Raw genomic sequence first — 25967 nt, 5'->3', positions numbered from 1 at the left:
GGACAGCGGCAGAGGCGGGACCAACGCCGGGCTCCCCTGCTGAATGCATTGCGGGGACCCAAGTAGCGGTCGGAGGGTAGCGCTTAAATTGGGGCTCCTGGTCCGAGGATCACACCACTCAGAACCAGCGACGCGCCATTTTCAGGGAGAGAGGAAGGGAGCCCAGGAGAGCTGTCGGGGGATGGCGAGGAGCACAGGGAGCTAGCGCCGGGGACCCAGCGCGCGGGGGTGGGGGCGAGGGGTGCTCCACGCAGCTCATTGTTCTGGATGGATTGGAACGAGTCTCCGAGGGGAGAGGAAGCCAGGAAACATTTCAGATCAATTTTCCCCGGAGATCTCAAAAGGGAGAGAAACAAGTCTCCAAGATTCCAGCAATGTGCTTAGTTCCCCGCCCCCCATAAATGTTCACTTTCATACCTAATTTTCAATTTATTGTTTTGTATTTTAAAGCAGCCCCCCCCAAAGTGTGTAAGCTTCTGGCCCACAGAACCTGGATCTGCACCTGTAGTCAAAGGTGGAAGAGTCACAGGGCCTCCCTGGTGGCGCAGGGGTTGAGCGCTGGGTTGCGAGGCTGCCCGCAGCCTCTGCAGCGCCGGTTCGATCTCCAGCTGCTCCCCGGCCACCGGAGGAGGGTCCCACATGGCGCGCAGAACTCTCCTGCCGCCCGCTGTGTACTTCGGTCCTTCTGCCTGCTCTGCTCCCCGCTCTGGCTCTGGTGAATTCTCTCACCCTCCCGCGCTTGATTGTACCCAGTGCTTGCATAAATAAATAAATAAAATAAATCTTTAAAAAAAAAAAGTTATAAAGCCACACAGAATGGAATCTGGCTTCTTTCAGGAGGCATCTTAGATTTTAAAGTGAAGACCTGATTTGAAGAAACAAAATGCAGACTGCAAAAATGCCCTGAACACCTGGTCACACGGTCTCCCATGTCGCTTTTATTAGTGTGTATTTAGTTCCCCCTATCTTCAGTTTTAGGCTCAAGGGGTACTTGAACAAAATAAAGTCTCTGTCTTCCTGACGCTTAGATTGCTGTGTGCCTAGAATTGGAGAATGAAAGCTATAAATAAATCTATAACAATAGTCGATAAGCCAGGAAACATAGCACGTCTGGTAATAAGTGCTATAATGCAAAAATAAAACCAGGTCAGGGGGCTACAGTGGAGGGGAGAGAATGCTATCTTAAGTAGGGTTGCAGGAAAACAGCAAAGCCCTAAAGGAGGAGAGGCAATCAGGGAAGGTAAGGCAGACAGAGGGGACAGCCAGTTCTAAAGCCCTGGGGTAGGAGGCGACCCACGTGTCCGGGGACGGCCATTGTGCAGGCTGAGATAGGATGGACTCGTCTCCTTCCTCTTTCTGAGTCTCAGTTTCCACGCAGGTTGAAATATTCCTGGCTAGTGTGATCTTTTCCCATCACCCCTCTCTGGGCGTACCAGCAGTTGCGCAAGGTTATGCAACCAGGAGGCCACCCCGCCCCCCCAGAAACGCGCGTGGGGGGCGGCGCAAGGGAGAGCTTGAAGAGACGGCAGTGGGCCGACACTTTATTGCAGGGCAGCAGGAGGAGAGCCAAGCTCAGGGTTCCCCCGTTCTCCGGCCCCGGCCCCGGTCTCAGCCGGGGCGCCCTTGGGGTCCTCGGCCACAGGGCCGGCGGACAGTGCTTGGCCCATGGCGTCGATGTAGCTGAGGCCGCTGGGGTCGGAGAGGCGCAGCCGCACCAGAGGCAGGAAGCCCTCGGAGGTGAAGTAGCGCAGGGCCGGCCGCGGGGCGCGCAGCGCGGCGACGAAGACCTGCGGCGGCGGGAGGCGGCGCTGGCGGGGGCTGCGCGCGGGGACTCGCCGCCCGCCCCGCTCCGGCCGCCCCGCCGCCCGGGCCCACCTCTGCCACCTCCGCGGGGTCCTGCGCCTCCTCGCGCATGACCTGCTCGCACTTGCGCCGGTAGTGGGAGAAGAGCTCGCGGGTCTCGGGGTCCGCGCCGTCCAGCGTCCCGCCGGGGCCGCCCTCCTGCTTCTCCAGGAAGGGGGTGCGCACCGGGCCGCACTCGATGAGGCTCACGCTGCGGGCGGGAGAGCGGCGAGTGCCCCGGGGCGCGGGCGGAGGCCGCAGCCCAGCCCCAAACGCGCCGCCCGCGCCCGCCCCCAGGGGCGCCTAGGAGGGATCTGCCTGCGCGCGCGGCCGCTCAACCCCTCGGAAAACCCGCGTCCTCCTGAGGCCGCCCCAGCGCCGGAGTTCGAACCTGGCTGGGTCTCTTGCCACTGCGTGACCTTGGGCCATCCTCTAACCTCTCTGGGCCTTAACTGCGCACCAGCTCGGTCGGCAGGTGAAGGGGGATAACAGGTGCCCAGGGCCCCTGAAGACCGTGTGTGCACCTGGCAAATGCCAGCGGCAGTAGGGAGGGGCTGGGGAGGACACCTGAGAATAGCTCCAACTAATTAGGGAGCTGAGGCCCTCGAAGTCGGCTCTGAGGGCTCTGGGGCGGGGCGATGACTCACTGGACCCCGAAGGGCAGCAGCTGAATTGCCAGACTCTCACACAGACCTTCAATGGCGAACTTGCTGGCGCAGTAAACCGGGCCGAACGGCAGCCCTTTGAGGGGATATGAAATTGCTGACGAACACCTGGGACTGAGTTCCTCCCAGAGAGCCCCAGGTGCCCGCAGTCGTCTGGGGCCGTTTTCCCCAGGCCTGGTCCCTTCTGATTACACCCCGTCCCTTGGACTGGCCCTGTCTCCCACGCACCACTGGCCTCTCACCCATCAAGCCGCCTGAGCTCCCGGTCACCAAAATGCGGCCCGAGCGGCGACGCTTCATGTCCGGCAGGAAGGCCTGTAGCATCTGCACGGTCCCCATCAAGTTCACGTCCAGCACGGAGGCCACAGCGCTGGCCGGGTGCATCTCCAGCGGCCCCATCAAGCCCCGGCCGGCGTTACACACTGCGGGGAGAGAGGCCAACCCAACCAGCCTCACACACCCCCCACCCGGCTTGGGTCCCCTGGAGTTCCCTGTGCCTGGGACAGGGAAGGATCCTGGGCAGAGTGTGTCACCAGGAGGCTCACCCAGCACATCCACACGGCCCTCAGTCACACGTGCCTGGGCAGCGGCTATGGAATCTGCATCCCTCACGTCCAGCTGCAGCGTCTCCAGGGTATCAGGAGGGCATCCTAGGGACTGGGCTGCCTCCCACAGAGGCCCCTGCGTGCTCAGGTCCCTTAGCGTGGCATATACTGGAGGTTTGCAGTGGAAAAGGACCTCAATTCTCTGCTCGTTCCTACCTAGGGCCCCTGTTGGCCCAGGGGCTAATGCCTTTTCTCCACCAGGTCCACTCACATACCTTTGAAACCCCGGGATGGGTCTGACGCCAGGCGCAGGGCGAGGTGCAGGCCGATGCCAGAGGAACAGCCGGTGATGAGTACCACTGTGCGGTCCATTGGAGCATGTGTGCAATGCTAGGCTGCACCCTGTGGTGCTAGGCTGTGTTGTCCAGACTAGATATCACCTCCTCTGCCCCGCCCCTGCCTTTGGGGTCCCCACCCCTTGTTGTGTCTTCAGTATAACCTCAAGGTTATACTTCAAGGCACTCTTTGAGCCACCCTGGTGGCCCAAGGGTTAAAGACAGCACCATCAAGTTGTTGCCAACCACCACAGCCTGAGTTCCATCCCCCACCTGCCAGGGAGCAGACCCACATGGTGCAGCAGACCTCTCCTGTTTTGCCCGCTGCTCCCCTCAGCAGTGTATTTCAGTAGATCTGCCTGTTCTGCTCCCCACTGTCTCTGGTGAATCCTCGCACCACCCACACCTCTGGCTTACACCCCAGTTCTTGGATGCATAAATTAAAAAAATCTTAAAAAAAAAAAAAAAAGGTTGAGTACACTTTGTCCCTGACCTATTCAGAGATGAAGTCACTTCATGGAACCCCTTTCTTTCTGCATTAGAGGGCAAAGTTTTGCAAGCAGGAGGGTAAGCTCCCATGTGGGCACTGAGGGCCCCTGGCACATCCCCCCGGGGGCATGTTTCTGTTTCATGGGGATATAGCCCTCAACTGCCACTGAGGATAGCAGTTTTGGGAGGGGATTATCAGTTTAAAGTCCAGAAGTTAGGATTGAAAAATGTGGAGAATGGAGCAAGGAGGCAGGGAGAAGCAGCCAATAGCAGTGTCCATGTTAAGCCCAGAGTCCTCCCAGTTTTCGTGGTAGTGACATTCTCACAGACAGGCCCAATGATTGATCAGTTTATTAAGTTGAATTAAAGCACTACTGTGATCTCACATTCAGGGTGTGGAGGGCTGCTGCCCGTGCTTAATCCCACCAGCAGGTCTTAGTTCCTTCACCCAGGCCTAGCAACCTCTTGTGACATTTGCCCAGGAACCTGCCTGGGTCTGGAGTTTGGCCTAGGATTCATTACTCTGTCATAGGAACCAACCGCCCACTGGGGGTAATATTTGAGGAAGAGCTCTTTCACCAGTTCCACGGTGTCACCTTGGGGCTGGCTGGGATACCTCTGTGTGCCAAGGACAAAGGCCTGCTCCAGCTCCAAGGCTTTTTGGTCAAACTGGTGCTGTCGGAAGGGGATGCCTTGGTCCAGGCTCTCCACCAAGGTATCCATGAAGAGCCGCCAGCGGGGGGTGTAGTAATCGGCCACCAGTCCGGCCAGCTGTTTGTTGGCATAGTCTAGGATGTTGCCCACTGGCCCCCACAGGGTGATCTGGTAGCGGCTATTCTGCTCATAGATACGGGCCTCAGTCTCACTGACCGCTACCATCCGGGCCTTCTCCAACCAGCTGCCCAGCAGGAAGCGGCTGTCGCTAGCCAGAACCTTGTCCAGTGAAGGCAGAAGCTCGTAGACCAAGATGCCTCCCACCCTCAAGAGGGAAACCAGATCCTTTTGCAGGTAGGCAGTCCTCACTGCCTCATAGTACATGCTGACCAGGTCCTGGACCGCCTGGCGGGTCACGTCCAGCAGATCATAGCGGAAGGTCGGGCTGGTGGCGAGGGTGGGAGTGGCTTTTAGCAGCAGCCGCCAGGCCTCAAACACATCCGATCGGTTGTACCAGACGGTGGTAACCATCTGTAGGGAGGGCCGCCTGACCAGCGGGCTGCGATTGTGCCCCCTGCAGGCCTCACCTGAACAGTTGTAGACACTCCTGAGAAGTAGTCTCCACGCTGCTTCTGCGTCCCCGTGGGAGACCCCGTACCTCCGGGTGGCAAAGCTGGTTACCCAGGCCTCCAAATCTTTCACAGGGTCCTTCCGCCAGCCCAGCTCAGCCATGAGGGCATAGACCACTTCGTTCTGCTCAATGCCTTCAGGGGCCATGCCGGTGCCTACTATGGTGGAATTGGGAAAGAGGCGGGCAGCTGCAGGACCTTGGTTCACGGTCTCCAGGGTCCCAAACAGGCCGTGGTTGCCTCCGAAGTTATGCAGCATGCACCAGATGAAGGGCTGGCCCTGGAAGGAGGCTGTGTGGATGTACACAGGCTGGCTCTCAGCAAAGAGGTCCAGGACCAGGAGGCGGCCACGGGGTACAGCCCCCAGCACAGCTCCCACCTGGGCAGGCCCCCAGAACTGGGGCTGATTCTGGAAAAGCCAGCCTTGGAGCAGCCACACAGCGTCAGGATCCACTGTGGTTGAGGCAGGGGCAGGAGAGACAGAAGTGGGGAGGTGAGAGGTGAGGCCCGGGGAACGTTCACCCCCTTCTACAGATGAAGAAACAGAGGTCCAGGCAATTTCAGAGACTACCACATGACGCTGCTTCCCTCGCAACCCCCAGCCAGCAGGACATTCCAGGGCACACACCCTGCCTATTGTCACACGGGGAGTCCCAGGAGGGTGCTGTCAAACTTTTGGGAACATCAGAAATGATCCAGAGGGCAAGCTGAAACATGGATTCCAGGAATTCTGTGGATTCCTGGGACCTAGTCATTCCGGTCATTCTGATTCAGGAGATCTAGGTGGGGACTGAGAATTTGCAGAGCTGATAGCCTTGGGGGGCAGGGACAGGCAGAGGGGCTGCTGTTAGTCACACCTGGAGCAATGCTGCTCAAGGAAGCCTGAGCCAATCTGTTCCTTTCCTACTGACACAGAGGCCTCCCTGCCAAGCTGTCCCTGACTGGCCCCTTGCCACCCCTCCCCTGCGAGTGAGTGGCAGGAAAGAACCCTGTGGTCACAATTATGTGCCAGCAAGGGTACCATGGCGTTGGGCACATCCCGTAACCTCTGGCCTGTACCACCTACCACAGCATGGAGGTAGCAAGAGGCGGAAGAAGACATTTTCAAGAGCCAGCACTTAGTGACACTGTACCCTGGGCTGGGCATCTTCCTCCCTAGAAGGCAGCCCCATTTTACAGGTGAAGCAACTGAGACACCGGGAGGGAGGGAACTCCTGAAGGTTGCACAGGCAGAAGGAGCAATGCCGGGGACCAAGCAGGTTGTCCAGGTCCAGAGCTCACCACCCAACCACAGGGATTAAATGAGTGGCTTGTGTGGACACCTGCTTGGTAAGCCGGAAGTGCTGTGGATCACAGTGAGTTGTTATGACTCCAGCACTCTTCCCACCCCTCCTGACCTTTACCACCCCCATCTATTGAGGGGAGACCCTTTCCCCACTTCCCCACGGCACCAAACCTGCAGTCATGGCCTGGTAGACAGCAGCAGTGGCTGCAGCCAGGTAGGAAGGCTCCGAGGAGGGGGGCTGCATCTCGTTGAAAGTGTCAGCCCCGTAGATGTGATCTGTGCCAAATTCTTTGGTCAGCTCCCTCAGGAAGAGGCTCCCGATGATGGGGAATAGGGGGTCTTGCGGAGCCAGGAGAAAGGAGCAGGAGTAGGAGCAGTTGAAGTGTCCCCAACTGCCCATCTGGGTGACATTGATCCGAGGGAACACCCTAGTAGGGAGGGGAGACGGGGCGCACATATTCCGGAGGCTGACACGTGTACACTGCCAGCCTCCTGACTAATCTGCGGTCCTTGGAAGCCACCTGGTCTCTCATGCCACCGCACCTTTGCCTATGCCATGTCCCCGCACCTGGTGGCCTTTCCTCTCACTCCCTGCTTATGCCCCTGGTTACCCCCCATACCCTTGAAGTTTCACCTCCAGAAGCTTTTGCTAGTTCCCTCCTACCCCCTCACTGGCTGATATGAACGATGCTTATTTTTCAAGACCTGGCTCAGCACTGCCTCTGCCCTGAGCCCTTGCTGCCTCTCTTCCCCAGGCAGAAGTCACCCTGCCTGAGAAGTGGGCCCACAAATATTCCCGCCATCTCCCAGGCCCTTGCCCCTGCCTCCCGGGGGCCTAGCACAGAGCCACACAAACGTTCACTGACGGAATGAATGAGGCTCCTGCCATCCATTGGGGAGGGAAGGGATGGCTAGTGAGGCCAGCAGTGAGAGAGTGGTGGGAAGCAGGTGCTCTCAGGTATGAGATGGGTGGTGACCAACACTGCATCCCTACCCCTGAAAAAGGCTTCTTGAAGGAGGGGAGGTCTTAGCACAGAGGATCAGGAACAATAGTGAACTCATAAAACTACCACTTGCTAAGACTCTGTGCTAACCAAGCCATACATATTTTACAAGGGAGGAAACTGAGGCACAGAGCAGTCACATAATCTCCCCAAGGTCACATGGCTATTAGGTAGAACCAGGAATCAAGCCTAGGCCTGCATCGAGAGCTGCAGTTTTCCTTTAAATCCTGTCCAGCTGAGTGGGGGTGAGAGTGGGACCTCACCTGGTGAGCGCCCTGGGGACATGCCCTGCGAAGGCAGGCAGCACTGGGATCATGCCGAATGAGCGCATCCGGTCCAGGATCCGGTGCTGGGAGGAAAGGGACCGGGGACAGGGAGCTGGTGAGCATGGCCTCTGCGGCAGGAGCCCCTGTCTCCCCACGGCACAGAGTGAGTTGAGAGCCCCAGGTGGGCCAACCCCTCCCCCTCCCTGGACCTGTGATTGCCACCTCCAATTCTGCCCCTGTCCTTCCCCATCCTTTTACCTGCAGATAAAGCTCCTTGAGGTGCCAGGAGTTGGGCAGGGGGCCACCCCAGGTGTGCAGATTGCCCATGCGCCCCCAAGCTAGGAAGGCAGGACCAGTGAAGTACTCATCGATCTCTGAGTGGCTCAGCCCCAAGGCCAGGTACACCTGAGGAGGAGGGCAGTTCTCACACACATAAACACACTCATCTCCTTCATTGATTCATTTCTTCAGCAAACATCCATGCATCTCCTCTCTGTGCATGGCTTATTAACAAAAGGAACCTTGCCTACAGGGAGCCCACAGCCCCAGAGGATGGACCCGTGTACAGGTGGGTTTACCAGGTCACCTTTGTCACATAGGTGAGGTGAGACACAAAGGGCAACCTCTAAAATGGGGAGGGGATCGTAGAAAGCTTCATGGAGCAAGGCTGGTGTGGGTCTGCTACTCTTAGGCAGCCTATTCGGCCACCATTTTGTTACCTAAACAAGGTCAAAGTGGTCCGGCCATTTAGGAACAGGAGCCCAAACCCTTAAGCCCTTCAGATCAAACAAGAGCACAAAGCTGGATCACACTGGGAAGGTTATGCATCACAAGGTATGTCCAGAATGCCCGGAGACTGAGGACCGATGCATAACATGTGCATCACAAGGTATGTCCAGAATGCCCGGAGACTGAGGACTGATGCATAACATGTGCATCACAAGGTATGTCCAGAAAGCCCAGGGGGCTGAGGACCGATGCATAACATATACTCCCGATTTATACATCACGAGGTATGACCGGGAATGCCCGGGGGGGCCGAGGACCGATGTATGACAAGGGACCCCAGAAGCTGATCAGTGGAGGGCCTTGTTCATAAGATTAGAACCATGGCTGGGGATTAGGGTGTAGCATCAAGTAGATTAGAAGTGCCTGGAGGGGAGACTCACAATCCCTAATCTTCTACACCCTTCCCCTTTCCTTAATCTCCCTAATTTCCTAAAAACCAATTATGTGTGTCAATTAAAGGGCCAGGATCTTGCTCTTCAGCAGCATCCTGCATTGTGCAGCCTGCTCCACGACTCCCTCCCGTTTGTCAGTGTGGTGTTGCCCGATGCAACAGGCTGGCTAGAAGGGTGGGTGAGGACAGCTCTGAATGAGCTTAAGCAGTCCCAGGGGCTATCAGAGCCTGAAGGAATGGGGGATTGAGCGATGACCGTATTTGCATGTTGGAAAGGACACCCTGGTGGATCACAGAAAGCAAGGAATCTTGTTCAGAAGCTCCTGTGGGGGTCTGGGGAGAGGGGATATGAGCCTGACCTGGGGTCATGAATAAGGATGGAGGGGGTGAGGTGGCTCAATAGCTGCTGAGATGGAATTTACAGGAGCTGTGGGGTGCAAGAGAGGAGTCCAGGCTTTTTAAACTTCACAGAGGCATGCTGGGGTGCAGTCCCTGGAAGCTGGAAGCCATTGTGCATACCACAGATACTTCTGGAGCCCTTATTCTCTGTGTGCCCTGAACACTGACAATGCCGGGTTGGGGGAGCGGCAAGGAGAGGGTACGTACCCGTCGCCAGATAGCCTCCTGGCCATTCCAGGCCAGTGCTAGGTTGATGCCATTCAGCGCCATCCAGTCGATCTCCTGCTCCCAGCGCGCCCAGTCCCACCACACAAAGGAGTAGCTCTGCGTGCACACGTTCTGGTAATAGCGGTACCTGTGGACAGAAGCATATGCTGGGAGCATCCAGGGCACAAAGAGGAGGTCCCCCACCTCTATGAGCTGATCACTTTTGAAGAGCTTAGTGGACTGGCCCTGGAGAAATCCCCCACCTCTACCCCAGATCTAGCCCGGAGGAGAGGGTTCCAATGTAGCCCTCTACTGCTTCACTCCAGGATCCACCCCAGGTAGAGCGAAGACACCCCAGCTATCTGAGCTTCTGAGGTGCCCACACATCTGCCCTCAATCCTCCTCAAGGGACCTGTAGCATCAGACATTTGGAAGAGCATATTCTATGGTCATCCTCCTGTTCCAGAGACCCTGCTCTCTACAGACCCTGCTCTCTACGTGGTACAGCTGCTTCCTGTCCTGGAGGGAGCGACCGGTTCTCCCCACAGTCTAGTGTGTGAACACGGCACATCACCACCTCGCCGGGCAAGCACTAGAACAGAGGCCTATTACCAACCACATGCCCTAAGTGTGGTTGGGCCTGAGCCAAGAGCAAGGACGGGACCCCTACCCCAGTAACCACTGCACCGCACTCCTCAGGGCGTGGGCTGCTAGTGCTTAACAAAATATTTCTGTTCCTTTGAAGGAAGCTGCTAACACCAGAGCCTGAAGAACACCCGCGGGGCATTTTAAATCCCTAACACAGACGAGAACACCTACTACAGATGACTGCTCCCAGACTGCCTGGCGCCCTCTGACCTGAGAGTGAAGAAACGCTTCCCAAGCCCCGTGTCCTCTGTTTCCTAAACAATCCTCCTACACCTGCTACTGGGGAGCGGGTCTTTTTAAAAAAGTATGGAGCCACTGGCTGACAAAAAGCTTCTTTGCTGGAAACAACCTGGTGGTTCAGGGCCTGACTTCCCGAGCAGCCAGGTAACTTGAGCATCTCTGAAGAGACGGTGGGAAAGGAAAGGAGTCGCGTTTACTGATCCCCAAGAAGCACCCAAGCTGCACCCATCACTCTGCAGATCCTCACGCCCGACAAGGCCCGGTGGACGCCCACTGTTCAGACGAGCCAGCGGAGGCCCCGAGAGGTGGAGCGACTCGCGCCAGGCCGCACAGCGGTTAGAAAGGCGCCTGGGGCTTGGGGCCAGACCCCTGCTACCCTCGCCCGGTTCTCCTTAGTTTGACAGGTTCGGCGGCGGCCAGCTCGGGCAGCGTGGGCGGGGGCGTCGGGGCCCGGGGCGGGCGTCCGGCCCCGGTACCTGTTGGGCGTGGCCGCGGTCAGCTCCCCGGGCACGGCGGGCAGCGGCCGCGGCAGGCGCAGCTGGGCCCCCGACCAGGCCACGTGGCAGCCGCAGAAGTCGCGCAGGTAGCGGTGCAGCCCCGCGGCGGCCGCCACGCCCGTGGAGCCCCGGACGCGCACCCGCGCCCCCGCGCCGCCGCCGCTCAGGCGGTAGGTGTCCAGGCCGGCCTCGGCCGCCAGGGCGCGCTCCACCGACACGGAGAAGCCGGCCGCCCGCGCGGGGCCCAGCAGCCGGACCAGCAGCGCCCGCACGGCCTCCGCCTCCCGGGCCTCGTCCGCGGCCGCCTTCCCCGGGCCGGCCAGGAGCAGGAGCCCCAGCGCCGCGGCCACCGCCGCCGCCCCCATGGTCCGGCCTCCGCCCGGCCGCGGCCCCTCGGAAGCCCAACGCGGGACTCGGCCGGGGGGCGGGGCGGCCCGCGGCCAATCAGCTGCGGGCCTCGGGCCACGTGGCCGTATGGGGCGGTGCCCGCCCGCCGCGGGGAGAGACCCGCTTCCGGGTCCCGGGCTGCGCCCCGAGCCGTCTCCCGGGCGCCTGTGGTGCGGGAGCGCGTGACCCCGGGGGCCTGGGCAGGTCAGAGCCAGCTGACCCGCTTCCTCCTTAAGCTTCATTCGCTTTCACGTGCAAGTCACTGTTTCTTCCATCCAAGTGTACCAGGCACTTCTCCTCTCTGGGGAAGACCTGGGAATCAGATACTTATGTAGGGCCTCCCTGGTGGCGCAAGGGGTTTAGCACCGCACCATGAAGCAGTCCGCAGCCTCTGCAGCACGAGTTCGATCCCGGGCGGCCAGAGAGAAACCCACATGGCGCAGCAGACCTCTCCTGTCTTGCCCGCTGCTCCTCTCAGCAGTGTATTTCAGTCAGTCTGCCTGTTCTGCGCCCCACTCTGTCTCTGGTGAATTCTCTCACCCCCACACCTCTGGCCTGTACCCCAGCTCTTGTATGCATAAATAAATAAATCTTAAAAAAAAACAGGGCCTCCCCGGTGGCACAGTGGTTGAGCGCTGGGTTGCGAAGCTGCCTGTAGCCTCTGCAGCGCCGGTTCAATCCCCGGCTGCTCCCCGGCCACCAGAGGAGGGTCCCACATGGCGCGCAGACCTCTCCTGCCGCCCACTGCTCCCCTCAGCAGTGTACTTCGGTCCTTCTGCCTGCTCTGCTCCCTGCTCTGGCTCTGGTGAATTCTCTCACCCTCCCGCGCTTCTGACTGTACCCAGTGCGTGTATAAATAAATAAATAAATAAATAAATATAAACCTTAAAAAAAAATTAAAAAAAAAAAAAAACCTAAAAAAAAAAAAAAAAAAAAAAAACAACAAATACTTATGTAAATAAAGATTTATGTTATATTTGTGGTGCTGTGAAGAAATACAAGGGTACCCAGCCTAAGGCTTGCAAAAAAGAATTTACCTTTGGTCTGAATTAAGTTGGGACTGTAAAAAGAGAGGGGAAATATTACAAGCGGAGGAAAGACATCTATGAAGATCCAAAGGGCGGAGATTGAGCTGGCCAGATTTGAGGACATAAAAAGTTGAGACACTGGGGGGAGGGCGGAATGATGTGAGCTTGGGCTGGCCAGGGGGCACGATTTAGTGGGCATATTAAGGTCTCCCTTTGATGTTACAGGTCAGGGCAGCAGCTGCAGCAGGAGGCCAGGACTGGAGTTATCTTCATTTCAAAGGAGGTGGCTAGGACAAGATCAATGATCAATAACCAAAAGGCGAGCAGGTCTGGACCTCCAAGCTCCCAGGCCAGTGCTCTGGCTACTTCAAGTGATGTAGCTTTCCAGGCTGCCTCACTGGGCAGGGAGGGGTTGATGGGGGCCATATGGTAGTAGTAGGGAGTGACAAGCCCTATAGAAAGGCCGTTTTCTTTTTTTTAAAGGTTTATTTTATTTATGCATCCAAGAACTGGGGTGTAGGCCAGAGGTGCAGGGCGGTGAGAGGATACACCAGAGACAGAGTGGGGAACAGAATAGGTGGATCTACTGAAATACACTGCTGAGAGGAGCAGTGGGTGAGACAGGAGAGGTCTGCTGTGCCATGTGGGTCAGCTCCCTGGCTGGGGAATCGAACTTGTGCTGCAGAGGCTGCCAATAGCTTCATTGAGCTGAGACTTAACCCCTTGCGCCACAAGGGAAACCCAGAAAGACCATTTTCTTAAAGGATTCTGAGTCCTTTTGGAGGCAGAGGTAGATTGTTTCAGATTGTCAGGCCTGAGTGAAGCAGCCCAGAGACAGGGATGAGTCAGAGAAGGGTTGCCAGTTCCAACAACCCAGAGCTAGAATTGAAAGAGAGCAAGGGAGGGCCTCCCTGGTGGCGCAAGGGTTAAAATCTCAGCGCTATCAAGCTATTGCCAGCCATTGAGGCATGAATTCGATCACTGGCAATAAATCTTAAAAAAAAAAAAAGAAAAGAAAAAGCAAGGGCGTCCACAGAGCTTGCCCTGTGTCTTCATCTCCCTCTACTGCCCCCGACTACAGACACAAGTCAATAGCCAATTCCCAGCTCAGGGAGAGGTTCCTGCAAGATGGCAGCCCCTGCTCCCATTCAGTTCCATGTAGCAGAAGGTTCTGTCTTTGTCAGGGAGCGTGGCTCCACCACTGGCCCAGAGAGCTGTGCCCTCATGGTGCCCTTGCCTGTAACCCCTCCCAACCTCCTGGGCTCCCCTCCACTCCCTTCCAGCACCTCTTCCCCGACTGCCCCTCCAGACACCTTTTACTCCAGGTGCGATATCTCAGAATCTCCTCCTTCCAGGACCCTTTGTCCCAGCATTTCTGAATCCTAGGGAACATGAGGCTGCAGGTCCACTGTCAGGCTCAGGGGCCTCTCTGTGGGGTCTGGGTTCATCCAGAGTGGTGGAGACTTGTTGGCAGGGGCAGCAGATTGGGGGCCCCATCCAGGGGGTGTCCTGAACTCATGGACACTGGGGTAGGAACCTCCCTGATGCTCCGGGCAGGTCCCACTCTTCTCTCATCTTCCCCACCGGGCTGGGAACTCTGTGTGGCCTGCAGGAAGCTGGTTGAAGAAATTAAGGTATGTCGATAGATTGAAATATCAGGTGTGAGGAAAGCCGAGGAGATAGGTTGGTACTTAATAGGAAAGTTCTGCAATTACGTGCTTTTTTAAAAAGGGTCAGACCACTGGGTATGGTAATTCCCATTTGTGTGTTTTTAAAGAAAGACTCTGTGAACAGCGGTCGCTCTGGGTGGGTTACTCCTGAATTGAAGGTGTGTTTTTATAAGAGGGCCTTTTGTTCTCTATGATGCGTATACCATGTGACACACTTTTGTTATTTTTACAGTTCATGTTGGTGAAACAGTTGGATGGGCTGTCCGCTCTATCTCGCCTCCACTTTCAGGCCAGGCAGCCTGCCCCCTGCCTGTGCACTCTCCTCCAGGGTCTCTTGTCTCTCCACCCTGCCAATCCAATTGCCTAGGGAGGATCCCACCAACCTGGCCTGTGAGGAGGCATGAGTCCTTCCCCGTCTGACCAGCAGGGAGCAGCCCACACCTAGGACATGCCTGGGGTAGGCTGGGTGGGCAGGCCGCTCATTCAGATCTGAAGGGAGCGCCAATGCCCCTTCCACCTAGGGCTCCTGGGGCAGAGAGGTGCAGTCCCACCCAGGTCTCCAAAGAAGGCCAGGACAGAGAGTGAGGTACTGAAGGTGGTGATGAATTGTCCTGTCTCTATGATGCTGAGCAGGCCCCAAACCACCCTCTCCTGTGTTGGTTCCAGGGCCTCAAAGGGAGAGAGGCATTCCCTGGATAAGGGGAGCAGATGCACTTGGCAGATGTCTGGGGTCCCAGGATTCCATAGGAAGGGGATCAGATAAAGGGCATGTCCCTTAAAAACATGAGCAATGGATCCATCCTGCCCCCCAACTCCATCCCAGGCTTCCGGAACATCCCACATCTTCCTCAGCTGTTTCCAGTTAGTTCTTCTTTAGAACTGGGGCCTCCCGGGTGGCGCAAGGGGTTAAGCACTGCACTGTGAAGCAAGCCACAGCCTCTGCAGGATGAGTTCGATCCCTGGCTGGGGCTGGCCAGGGAGAAACCCACATGGCGCAACAGACTTCTCCTGCCTCACCCACTGCTCCCCTCACTCTGTCTCCGGTGAATCCTCTCACCCTGCACACCTCTGGCCTGTACCCCAGCTCTTGTATGGATAAATAAATAAATCTTTAAAAAAAAAAAAAAAAAGAAAAGAAATGGCTGGGCTGGAGGCAGCCAGGCAGCCGGAGACCATTAGATCTTGGGAGTTCTGTTTAGCCCATGACCCAGACAGCCCGCCCATGACCCAGCCAGACAAGAGAAGAATTTCTGAGGAGGGTTTTGGCCTCCCCCTGCTTTACTGATGCAGATTGTAGATGTTTACCAATTGAAAGTGATTGGTAGCAGCAGATTGGGGGCTGATTGTCCCAATGGGCTGATTGTCTTGATTCTGTCCTCTGAAGCACATTTTGAATGTTGCTAACGGCCAAACTTATCTTTTACTTATTTTTTTATTGCTGTGCTTTTGTTTTGGTGCCATACCTAAAAGCCATTGCCTAACACAGGTCACGGAGCTGTTCACCGAGGATTTCCCTCAGCGGTGTAGTTTTAACTCTTACATTTTGATTCAGTGGTTTCTAGTCTATGCAGAGTTGTGTGATCATCGCCACAATCTAATTTTTGATGTTTTCATTGCCCCCCCACCAAAGCAACTCTGTACCCATTTTAACTCCAGCCCATCCAACAGCCACCAATCCTCTCTGACTCTAGATTTGCCCCTTCTAGCCACTTCCCAGGAATGGACTCGTACGCCCACACAGCCTTGTCTGCCTCCTTAGCATGATTCTGAGCTGTGTGGACAGCACTTCAGCGTGCCACGCCTCTTTCCGTGGAGTGCCATGCGGAGCACAGAGACCCCCTCTTCTGCTTATCCAGGCACCAGTCATCGGGCACCGGGGTTATTTCCATTTGGAGATTCTCATAAATAATGCCACAGGAACATTTGCGTCCACGTGCTTGTGCTTGTTTTCGTCGTTTTGAGAACCCCCCAGAAGTGGGATTGCCGGGTCTGAGGGGAATTCTATGTTTAACATTTTGAGGGCCTGCTTTCCCTCACCATCTACCTTCCCACCAGCCGGGCTAGCAAGGCCAGTTTCTCCACATCCTTGTGACACTTGGCTTTCTTCCTACAGCGTTTTTTAGTGGTTCTGGTGTGGTATCTCTTTGTGGCTTTGATTTGCAATCCTCTAACAGCAAATGACTTTGAATATCTTTTCATGAGCTTATCGGCCTTTGATGTCTTCTTTGGAGAAATGTTTATTTAAATCTTTTGTCCATCTTTAACATTGACGTGCTTGTGTTTTTTGAGCTACAAGGTTTCTTTGTTCTACACACAAGCCCCTTATCAGATACTTGACTCACAAATATTTTCTCCCAACGGGCTGATTGTCTTGATTCTGTCCTCTGAAGCACATTTTGAATGTTGCTAACGGCCAAACTTATCTTTTACTTATTTATTTTTTTATTGCTGTGCTTTTGTTTTGGTGTCAGACCTAAAAGCCATTGCCTAACACAGGTCACGGAGCTGTTCACCGAGGATTTCCCTCAGCGGTGTAGTTTTAACTCCTACATTTTGATTTAGTTTTTGTACCAAGTGTGGGGCTATAGTCCAGATTGTTCTTTAGTATGTGAACACCCCATTCCATTAACAGCACTTGAAAAGCAGTTCTCTCCCCATTGAACTACTTTAGCATCTCTGTGGAAAATCAATTGAATCCATACATTTTAGGGTTTATTTCAATTCAGTTCTGCTCCACTGACTCCAAATATCTACTCCGCCTGGGATTCCCTTTTTGAGTAACAGAAGCTAAAAGAGCTCATTTACCAGATTTTTGAGGAGCCAGGTGGGGTAGAATGCCTAGGGCCTGTTGCAAGAGGGGGCCTGTGAGCGAGGAGTGGGTTTGCAGGTGGTGGGGTACGGAATATGGTGAACAGCGCCCCTGCCCTCCCTGCAGCTGGCGGCCTGCTGCTCACTCACTTTCCTGCACAGCCTCTGGCCTGGAGGCCCTGGGGGGGGGGGGGGGAGGGTAGGGACAGAGAAGGAGGGCACTGAGCAAGAATGCGGGCGCCTCGCCTCCCATAGCAGTTGGGAGGACAGGGCACCCTGCCCCTGCCCGCCTGCCTGCCTGCCCGGACAGTCTGCCATCTCCTCAGCACTTCACATTCTCCAGCTGCTCTGAGGAGCCCACACTGAGCCTCCACTCACACCAAGGCCACCGGCACTAGGACTCAAAACAGCAGGCTGCTGAGCCCTGGAGAGCAGCTTGGAGAGGAGGCAGCGGGTGGTAGACGCCCAGGCCCCTTCCCCAGGCTGGGTGGGTGCAGTGTGGGAAGGGGAGAGGCCAGGCCCCCAAGTCCCTTATGTGCTGGGTAGCCTGCAGAGCTGCCTTGGCTCATGAGAGTGGGAAGGTGCCTGGGAGACTCGAGATGAGGTGAGAGTTTCACAAAAGAATTGCCCAGCCTGGCAGCTAGAGCTGTGGCCTTGGATCAGAGAAAAACAGAAATGCTGACGGGAGGGAGGGACAGGGTGGGGGCACCAGGGGTTGTGGCACACACACAGGCAGCCTCCCTGTAGAGTCAAACACACTTTATTCAGCACAGCAATGTCTGAACAGAAAGGCCTCAGGCAGGTTCCTGACCAAGAAATCTGCTTCCAGCCCTGCTGTAAACAGAGGGAGGACGATCACATGAACCATGGGGACCAGCAGGAAGGGGGCACCGCACAAGGTCTGGGGCAGGTCACACTGCACAGGGGTGAGTGGGGAGGGGGCCGCGTCCAGAACCAGCCCAGCCTGGAGAGCAGCTCTAAGCACTCAGAAGAGCCAGGGTGGGGGAGGGCAGGGGCCACTGGAGGCAGCAGGGGATCAATTTAGCTGAAGCAGCCGGGGCTGCTGCACCAACACATGATTAAGAGGCCCTAAGATCCATCGCCCGCTGGGGGTGACAGGGAAGGTGGCTCCTTGGCAGGGCCCACCACCAGCCCACAGGATAGGGGTTCATCGCTCACCACCTCACGCACTGGCAGCCCTGCCGACTCCTGTCCACCAGCAAGCCATAAATGACGCTGGCCTCCCCTGCCTACGACCCGAGTCTCTCAACCTGGGGTCAGAGTGGGGAGAGGGGAGGCACACTGGTGGGCAGAGCAAGGCAGGCCTGCAGGAGAACCTGCCCGTGATGACCACTGTTCTGCATGTGAAGCTCGCGATCGGCAGCGAAGGTGCAGTCTGCGCCAGGAGGGCACGTCCATGGGTGCTGCCCAGAGGGTATGCTTGTGGCAGGGCCATGGGGCCTGAGAGGCACCAGCCAAGGAGCCAGCCAGGCCCTGCTGTGCTATGTTATGCTGGGTGCAAACAGGGAAGGGGAGGGAAATGAGTCTAGAGTAGGGGTTAAAGAGGTGGTGTTGGGGGTCCTGGACCTGGGGGGTGACAGGGAGCAGTCATGCATGATGTTTTACTTGGGTTCTGCAGAATTCCCAATTAACAAGCACTCTGAAGACCACAGGGGGTGGGGCAAGGGCCAGAAATACCACCTTCCTGCGCCTGCCCCATGCTAACCCAAGGGTATGTTAAAGAGTATCCCTCCCCAACCAGTAACTAGAATGGCAGGGGCAGGGGACTCAAAGTCTAGGTGTGAAGGCTCCTTCCAACTGCAAATAGGTGCAAGTGTAAAGGGCTCTGGGCTCATGTGTATATGCAGAACGGGGCCGATACCAGGGGACAGAGAAGGGGCTGTTGGCTGGATGGAGGCCCAGTGGGTGCCCAGTGTGAGTGACAGCCAGGGCCCAGCTTCTCTCCAGAAAATCGCCACACTACACACAAAGCAGGGGACTGGGGAAAGGTGGGAGGGATGCCACAAATGTCCCAAGGCCCAGGGAGCACGACCACAGGCAAGAGGATACCGCTAATTGCTGTGGAGAGTGTGGAGGACAGCGGGGCACTGCCCAGAGGTGCTCACTCATCAAACTTCCCTTCCCGAATGTGCTCGAAGGAGAAGGGGAAGAACTTGAAACCGGTCCCACTGTAGAATTTGTTCTGGAACTCGACCCTGGGGAAAGGGAAAAGGAAAGTCATCCATGCACAAAACCTTTCAGGACTTCACAGTTGGCTCAGAAAGAGGCCCTGCCCCCACCCACCCAAATTAAATTCCACCATGAACTTGAGGAGAAAGCCCCCAGCAAACAGAGGATCTTGATGCAAAACCCTTTGTAAAAACCATGAGCAAGACAAGGTCAGTTGGCCTGAGTCTAACAGCAGCGCAGGGGCCCCCAAAGCCCTTCTCTTGCCAGGAGCTACCAGGCAGAGCTCTAAGGGAAGCCCTGAGTGGTATGGGCTCAGCCAGGACTCTGGCAAGCACCTCTGTTTCCCTACAGGGAGGGCTGTGAGTGAAAGCTGGAAGCTTTTGATTTAGGGGAGGAAATTCCCAGGAAAGGGGGAAATTAGGAGGGATGTCTTCTCAAAGCAGTGGCAAAAATATTCTCCAACTACAAAAACATCTGAGAAAGAATTCTCCTCCTGGGGACTGAAAGGAAAAGCAGAGCATTAACTCCCTTCCCAGCAGCTCAGCATCCATCCCTGTTGGTCTCCCCAGGCTCTGAAAGGGGGCAGGGGCTCTGAGGGAGCAGGAAGACCTTGCTCCTGTGAGGGAGCAGAGCGAGGCAGGCTGGCGTGGCTTCCCCTGCAGGCCTGCCCTGGATGGCTGCCCAGCAGCCAAATCACCACCAAATATGGGCAGAAAAATGCATGATTCAGAGAATAAAAAAGCAAAGGAGAGGTGCCCTGAGGAATAGTTTCCACACAGTGCTGTGTGACCTGGGGCACGAGAACCCCTGAAGAACAGATAGGCCAAACAGAGGGCAGCCAGGCCTCAGGCAGTGGTTCCTGCACCCAGGGCTTCCAGAGGCCTCAGCCTCCAGGCCCAGCTTGCTTCTCTTCTCCAGGCTGCCTCACTCCAAGCCAGGAAGGAAAAATAAGCAAAACGGGGTGTGGTGGGAGTGGCCCCAGCAAGGGAGGACTCCTCAGGGGTCCCTTCAGGTGTGGGGTGCTGGCTGAGGACAGAGTGGCAGAGCTGCCAGCTCCACCCCAGGCAAGAAGAGGTGAAACAGAATGTACTGTGTGGGTGTAGGAACAGGCTGTCTTCTCGCTGTACCCCCACGTTCCGCAGGGGCTGGGCCAAGGTCCCAAAGCCTCCAAATCCTGGAGGACTCCCAGTAGAGCCTGGGTGAAGCTTCCCTCAGGGAAAAGAGTGTCCAGGAACGGGAAGCTGCAGGCTGGAGTTGGCCGAGGCATTCCGCACTGGGAGCTGTGGTGGCCGCCACGTGCAGCATCCCTCACAAGCCCCACACAGGCTCCAGCCCCAGGTTCCCTCCCGGGAAATGCAGAGGGGGCTGGTTTTGCTCCTTGCGCACCTCTGTGGGGTCTGAATCCTTCACAGTGGGTGGACTGTGTCTGCATATGGCTGGGGTATTTCTGAACAACTGAAAACAGGTGAACACAGACCCTTTTCACTTGTCAGCATACAGCCAGGTAGTGGGTAAGTTGCCTGGCATCCTGTGAGGTTTCCAGAACTGCTCTCTTGGCTCACTAATCACACAAACAATTCTAACTCCACCTGGGCAGGCGGGGAGGTTTCAGGAGTTTTCAGCTGCTTGTGGGGCCATCACTCTTCCCCCGGAAACCCTCTGCATACCTCCTCTACCCCCGGGGTCCAGTGGGGAAGGGGATCACATGGCTGGGGTGGGGGTACAGAGATCTACATGAGTCAAGTTGGGGGGGGAGGGTCCCGCTGAGACAGCACAGCTCTCCAGGCTGGAGACAGAGTGGGACCTGAGGGTTGGCCTGACTTCGCCTCCCTTCCCAGTCATGCTAACCCCGACCTCCTAGCACAGAGCTGGAAGCAATTTCCCTGTCAGTCTCCCCACCCGCTTCTCCCTCCCAAGCAGGGAAACGCGTGCTTCCTGAGAAAGTACAAACATGAAGTGCTTGGTGTCGGGGTGCGGCAGGGTCTTCCTGGCCACCTTGTGAGATCTTTCTTCTTGAGGGGAATGCTGCACTGCTCTCCTCAGAAGCTTCTGGGGCTCTGTCACACTCCAAGCCACTCAAACGCATCTCAAGATTTCAACAGTTATGAGGAAGCCTTGGGAAGCCAGATGAGTCCCCGTCACCCCTTTCAGCCAAATAGCTGGCAGAGGCCTAACTGGGAGCCCACAGAAAGAGCACTCCTGCTAAGCAACAGGAAACCTGGTTTCCTTGAGGGAAGGGGATGGAGTCCCGGCTGCTTGCCTTTCCTGGCAGGGGGTGTGGCTGAGGGGTGGCTGTTTTAGAGAGACGATTCTGGGCCAGGTTGCCTCTTGGCCCTTTCTGCCACTGTCTGCACAGGGCGTGGAACACAGGCTGGTCTGACGGCCCACCTGGCAGACATGATGGCCATCAGGAACCACATTCAGGTGTTTCTACTTCTCCTGGGGCAGCGAACCCCTAACTACCCCATGCTGCTGGGCTGTGCACCATTGCATTCCAGTCGTGGCCTTTAGCCACCAGTCTGTGGGAGCGCGAGTGCACGTCTGCATGTAAGTGGGGCATGCTGGGTAGCAGGGGGGGGCTAGGGCCTGTGAAGGTGGGCCATGTGCTGCAGTCAGTGTGGTGTCCACAGTTACAACTACAGATCACATTCCAGGCTTTGCCTTTGCTAAGGAGAAAGAGGCCTAATTATAGTGGGCCAGAAAGCCAAGCACATTTTATATATCCAGTGGGAGGAAAGACATAAGACAATTGGCAGGTTACTTGGTAAACTACTCAATTTGTCTTCACACCCGTCACCCACCTTCTTGTGGCCTATGTGAATCTCTGATCAGTGGCTTATTTTTATTATCAAGTCAGATATTTTTCTTCTTATCCCCAACAAAGAGACCCAGGGCTGGTATAGTGGGCAGCCCTTGTATCAGAATCAGGAAGCCCCAGCTGAAAACCAAGGGTAAAGTGACAGGCCTGAAGGTGTCCAGGCTGGAGCCAGGAGAACCAGCAGCCAAACCCCCATAGCCATTTCCTGCAGGACCAGCCTTGACCTCCAGCGCCCCTCACACCTGAGGACTCCCAGGGCGGGGACAGAGACCAGCAGCCCTTGCAGCACAGCCATGTTTGGCCAGGAGGGGGCGCACAAGCACCTGTTTCCTTCCCTTTCCAAACTTGTGTCCTGACGGGATTCTAAAAGCTGCGGAAAAGAGCCTTTGGTGTTGTCTCTTTTACCCAATACTTCCACTACCGAAGCCCCGCAGGCCCCATAGTACAACATGCCTGACAAACCGGCCCATGCAAATGGCACCTGAGGGGCATTCAGATGTGCCTCCCCCTGGGTCTTCCCTCTCTCCAAACAGACTACAAAGCAAGTAGGGGACCACAGCTAGACGTCCCCTCCACAGCCTTCTGACTTTCAAGCGGGCGGCAGCATGCGCACTGCTTCCTACTTGACCACAGAGGCCTTCTCAGAGTAGTCCTCTTTTCACATCAGAAAAGGTGAGACACGTAAGGACTTCCCTCGGGGTCACCAGGCCAGGCCTGGCAGAGCTGGAATTCGACTGAGGTTGGCCTGATTCTGAAGCCTGCTTTCTTGTTACTTTCTCAGGCCCAGTCAAGAGGATGTGGGAAGACACCTACACTCCAGGGCCATAGGTGAGAAGTAATCTTCTGGCAACAAAACATAGCACCCCAAACTGCCTCAGCTCACCCTGGAGATTAGGCCAAGCCCAGGCAGCCTTCCTCGTGCCACGCTGGGCCTGGCTCACGGCTCTGACAGTTTGGGTTCAGTTCCTTGACGGCTCCCCACCTTACCAGGGAGGTGACAGACTCTCCACTTGGACCAGATTCAAGGTGGGGTGGTAACTGTTCCCTCAAGCTCAGGAGACAGAGAAGTAAATAGGAAAGGAAGGAAGCCAAGAGGGCAAGAAACAGTGAGTCACCACAGGCTGGCTACATAGACGTCCCTTCACACTGAGTGGCTGAGGAAGTGTGCTGGGGAGAGCACGCTGATAAGCTGAGAACAGGGGAGCCCGCCAGCAGTCCGAGGCACGCAGCCTTCCTAACCTCCAGACTCCACAGTAAACAACAGCTGGGCGGGGAAGAGGCCAGCAAGGAGGGGAAAGCCAGGCCGAGAGAGCAGTGCTCCCTGACACAGCAGAAACTTTCTTCTAAAGGAGCTTTTGAGGGAAGAGTAAGTCCCAGGCACGCCTCACCCTGCCCCTCTTCCTCCCTCTGAATGATACAAAGGTTGGGCTGTAACCAACCAGAAGAAAAATTAAAAATAATAGTGGGGAAGAGGTTTCTCAGGCTCAGAGTTTAGATTTTCTTCAGGTCTGGAAAAGTGATGGAACTCTCCACCTCAGACCAGCTCACCTACGGGTTCTTAAGGAAGGGTCAGCGAGTTTATGATCCCCTACATTGGAAAGACTGTGTGCCCATATTGGGAATGTGGGTGTTTCTCTAGGGAAAGGGCCAGAGCATGTGGGGTTTAAGACCCAGAAAGAGAGGAAGAAATCACAACATGGAAATGGGGACTGTAGAGGGCAGCAGCCAGATAACGTGCAGGATTTCAGGTTTTAGTACTGATATGTCCCAAGCACATTTGGGAAGTAACTATACTTTAAGAAAATTGTTCCAGGGCCTCCCTAGGGTAAGGGGTTAAGCACTGCACTATGAAGCAATCTGCAGCCTCTGCAGCATGAGTTCAATCCCCAGCCAGCCAGGGAGATTCCCACATGGCACAGCAGACCTCTCCTGTCTCGCCCACTCTCCCCTCAGTGTACTTTGGTCAATCTGCCTGTTCTATTGCCCACTCTGTCTCTGGTGAATCCTCTCACCCCCTGCATCTCTGGCCTGTACCCCAGCTCTTGTGTGCATAAATAAATAAATCTTAAAAAAAAAAAAAAGAAAATTGTTCCATTGTCTGACATTCAAATTGGACTGGTGTCCTGTAATATATATTTGCTAAATCTGGCAACCCTATTTGAGGTCACAGCCACAGCCAGGCCCCAACACCAGCTCTCCCTCTGCCTGGGACTGAGCTAGCTCAGCAGACCAATTAAGAGGCACAAATCAGGGGCCTCCCTGGTAGCACAAGGGGTTAAGTCTCGGCACCATGAAGCTACTGGCAGCCACTGCAGCGTGAGTTCGATCCCTGGTCAGGAAGATGACCCACAGGGAGATGACCCACGTGGAGCAGCAGACCTCTCCTGTCTCCCCACTGCTCCCCTCAGCAGTGTATTTCAGTGGATCTGCCTGTTCTGCTCCCCACTCTGTCTCTGGTGAATCCTCTCACCCGCCTCCCCCCTGACCTGCTTTCGTGTACTGAGCTACAATCTAGAGCCAGCGCTCCCCTCATGAACATGTTGCTGCCAGGGCCCCTACTAAAGGCAATGGCAAGACAGAAGTAGGGGCATGTGTGACAAAACTAGGGTAGAATAAGCTCTAGCACTTTCCTGGACTTGAATTTATTCCAGTGCTGCTTTCATTATTCTAAAGACAGAAGAAAGTTGTATGTCAGAGCAAAGAGAAATAGACAGATAGACACAGCCAATTCCAGTAGCTTCTTTCAGCCATGATGAATACCACTAAAGAATGCTGAGGTAGGAAGAAGGGACCTGACAGCACCTAGAGACCTAGAAAAGGTTCTCCCTGCAGACTGTGGAAACCGATCTGTGCTTCTCCTGACCAGGGACATTTCCTGACACTCACTACTAAGACAGGTCCTCGGGTGTGGGGACGGGAAAGCAGGCACTGCCTAGTGAAGAGACTGGACTCAGCACAAAAGTAAAGCTGTGTTCAGTGTGGTTAAGGCCGCGTTCCCACCTCCTGCCCCTGTGTGCCACTCACCAGTGCAACCGCAGTGCATGAAGGAAAGCCGAGAGGCCCTCCATGATGAGGAGGATGGCGACAGTCAGGGTGGCAAAGGCAGCAAAGATGAAGAACAGTGCCAGGCCTCCCGCCATGCTCTTCACACTCAGGCCGATGTGGATCACCATGGTCCAAAGTACCTCAGACAGCTCTAGGGAATGGGGAGACACAACAGGGTCACTTCAACTACAGTTTTTGCTTCTCCAACCCTCACCCTGAAAGGCTCCTTGCCCCCAGGCTTCCTGTGGCCTGGAAGGGACCACCACATACAGCTAGTCTGGAGAAGCACAGATCCTCCCATCTGGACATCATTCTCCCTGATAAACTAAGAACCTGAATAATCCTACAGCCTTTATGGAATTTCCACTCTATATAAGCCCCCACCTGCGGTGCCCAGAGAAGGGGAGACCATAGTCTTCAACCTGAGACTCACGTGCATGAGCGAGGCTGAGGGCCCAGAGCCGCAGGTAGGAGGCGGTGTTGGAGATGCAGCCCAGGCAGTACTCGATGGTGTGGATGGCCTGGTGGACCATTGTGTCCCCAAAGTCAAACTGTCATGGGAGGAAGCGAGAGAGAACATGTAAGGCTGGAGGGAGGGGCGAGTCCAGGAGGATTTGAACTGTGGCCATGTGAGCACCTTGGGTCTGAGGGTGGGCACGCACGGCTATGTGGGCCAGAAGACCCGGCTTTGCACTCAGGTGACTGTGGCTGTGTCAGCCCCAGAAATCCTGCCTAGCTTAGCCCCGCGTTGGAACACTGCCATTCCCCTCAGAATACATTTCAATGACTACATCTTCATGACAATCTTCTCAACACATGTTTTTTCTCTCTGCCAGGCTGTTAGCTCAAGAGAGGAGTATGAGCGGAGCCCTCAGACTGTCAGGACCCAGGGCCCCAAGGACCGGCTGCAGGACCTGCTCTAGGACTCCCAACTTCCCCTGCGAGAGGAGGCTCCAGTGCTGCAGTGCTGGGAGGCCAGGAAGGGCTCTCCCCTAGGCCGCGCTGCCTGGAGAAGATTAGCCCTCTATAGCCACTTCACTTCTTTTTTACAACCCGTTGGGAGCAAGATAATCTCCTTTTGCTTTTGTGACTTCTGAGAATATTACACAGGAAAATTCTGGCAAAAGTGTTGCAAA

General features: G+C 55.9%; 3 protein-coding genes across 6 annotated transcripts in view; all 3 read right to left on the bottom strand.

Annotated features, from left to right (window-relative positions):
- Positions 1-321: 321 nt before the first annotated feature.
- HSD17B1 (hydroxysteroid 17-beta dehydrogenase 1) lies at positions 322-3498 on the bottom strand. Its single transcript, XM_037492464.2, has 6 exons — positions 3328-3498; positions 3053-3220; positions 2750-2929; positions 2490-2583; positions 1876-2053; positions 322-1787 (listed from the first exon to the last, which is right to left on the bottom strand). Exons 1-6 carry the CDS (start codon positions 3422-3424, stop codon positions 1542-1544), a joined length of 963 nt encoding a protein of 320 aa, XP_037348361.1. The 5' UTR covers positions 3425-3498; the 3' UTR covers positions 322-1541.
- A 414-nt stretch (positions 3499-3912) lies between these two features.
- Positions 3913-11250, bottom strand: NAGLU (N-acetyl-alpha-glucosaminidase). The gene is made up of 6 exons (XM_037493714.2): positions 10865-11250; positions 9501-9648; positions 7973-8119; positions 7712-7797; positions 6616-6872; positions 3913-5612 (listed from the first exon to the last, which is right to left on the bottom strand). The coding sequence occupies exons 1-6, from the start codon at positions 11248-11250 to the stop codon at positions 4321-4323; spliced, it is 2316 nt and encodes a 771-aa protein (XP_037349611.1). The 3' UTR covers positions 3913-4320.
- A 6259-nt stretch (positions 11251-17509) lies between these two features.
- Positions 17510-25967, bottom strand: part of ATP6V0A1 (ATPase H+ transporting V0 subunit a1) — a 54344-nt gene continuing 45886 nt past the window's right edge. For all 4 annotated transcript variants that reach the window (XM_037495216.2, XM_037495215.2, XM_037495214.2 and 1 more), the window contains 3 exons: positions 25265-25382; positions 24811-24982; positions 17510-18994 (listed from right to left, as the gene is read on the bottom strand). In XM_037495216.2, the coding sequence (XP_037351113.1) occupies positions 18901-18994; positions 24811-24982; positions 25265-25382 (384 nt within the window). In that variant the 3' untranslated portion in view covers positions 17510-18900. The remainder of the gene's footprint in view (positions 18995-24810; positions 24983-25264; positions 25383-25967) is intronic.

The sequence above is a fragment of the Talpa occidentalis genome, unplaced genomic scaffold, assembly GCF_014898055.3.
Source record: "Talpa occidentalis isolate TD23 unplaced genomic scaffold, MPIMG_talOcc4v2.1 talOcc4.7, whole genome shotgun sequence".
Classification (NCBI taxonomy): domain Eukaryota; kingdom Metazoa; phylum Chordata; class Mammalia; order Eulipotyphla; family Talpidae; genus Talpa; species Talpa occidentalis.
This window is presented reverse-complemented; position numbering and strand designations above follow the sequence as displayed.

Coding starts and splice junctions, on each gene's coding strand:
- HSD17B1 (XM_037492464.2), bottom strand. CDS start 3,424: ATGGACCGCACAGTGGTACTCATCACCGGCTGTTCCTCTGGCATCGGC. Junction 2,054..2,489: donor CTGCTGCCCTTCGGGGTCCA/GTGAGTCATCGC, acceptor TCCCGCCCGCAG/CGTGAGCCTCATCGAGTGCG. Junction 1,788..1,875: donor ACCCCGCGGAGGTGGCAGAG/GTGGGCCCGGGC, acceptor CCGCCGCCGCAG/GTCTTCGTCGCCGCGCTGCG.
- NAGLU (XM_037493714.2), bottom strand. CDS start 11,250: ATGGGGGCGGCGGCGGTGGCCGCGGCGCTGGGGCTCCTGCTCCTGGCC. Junction 7,798..7,972: donor TCAAGGAGCTTTATCTGCAG/GTAAAAGGATGG, acceptor CTTTCCTCCCAG/CACCGGATCCTGGACCGGAT. Junction 6,873..7,711: donor GTCCCCAGGGCGCTCACCAG/GTGAGGTCCCAC, acceptor CCTCCCTACTAG/GGTGTTCCCTCGGATCAATG.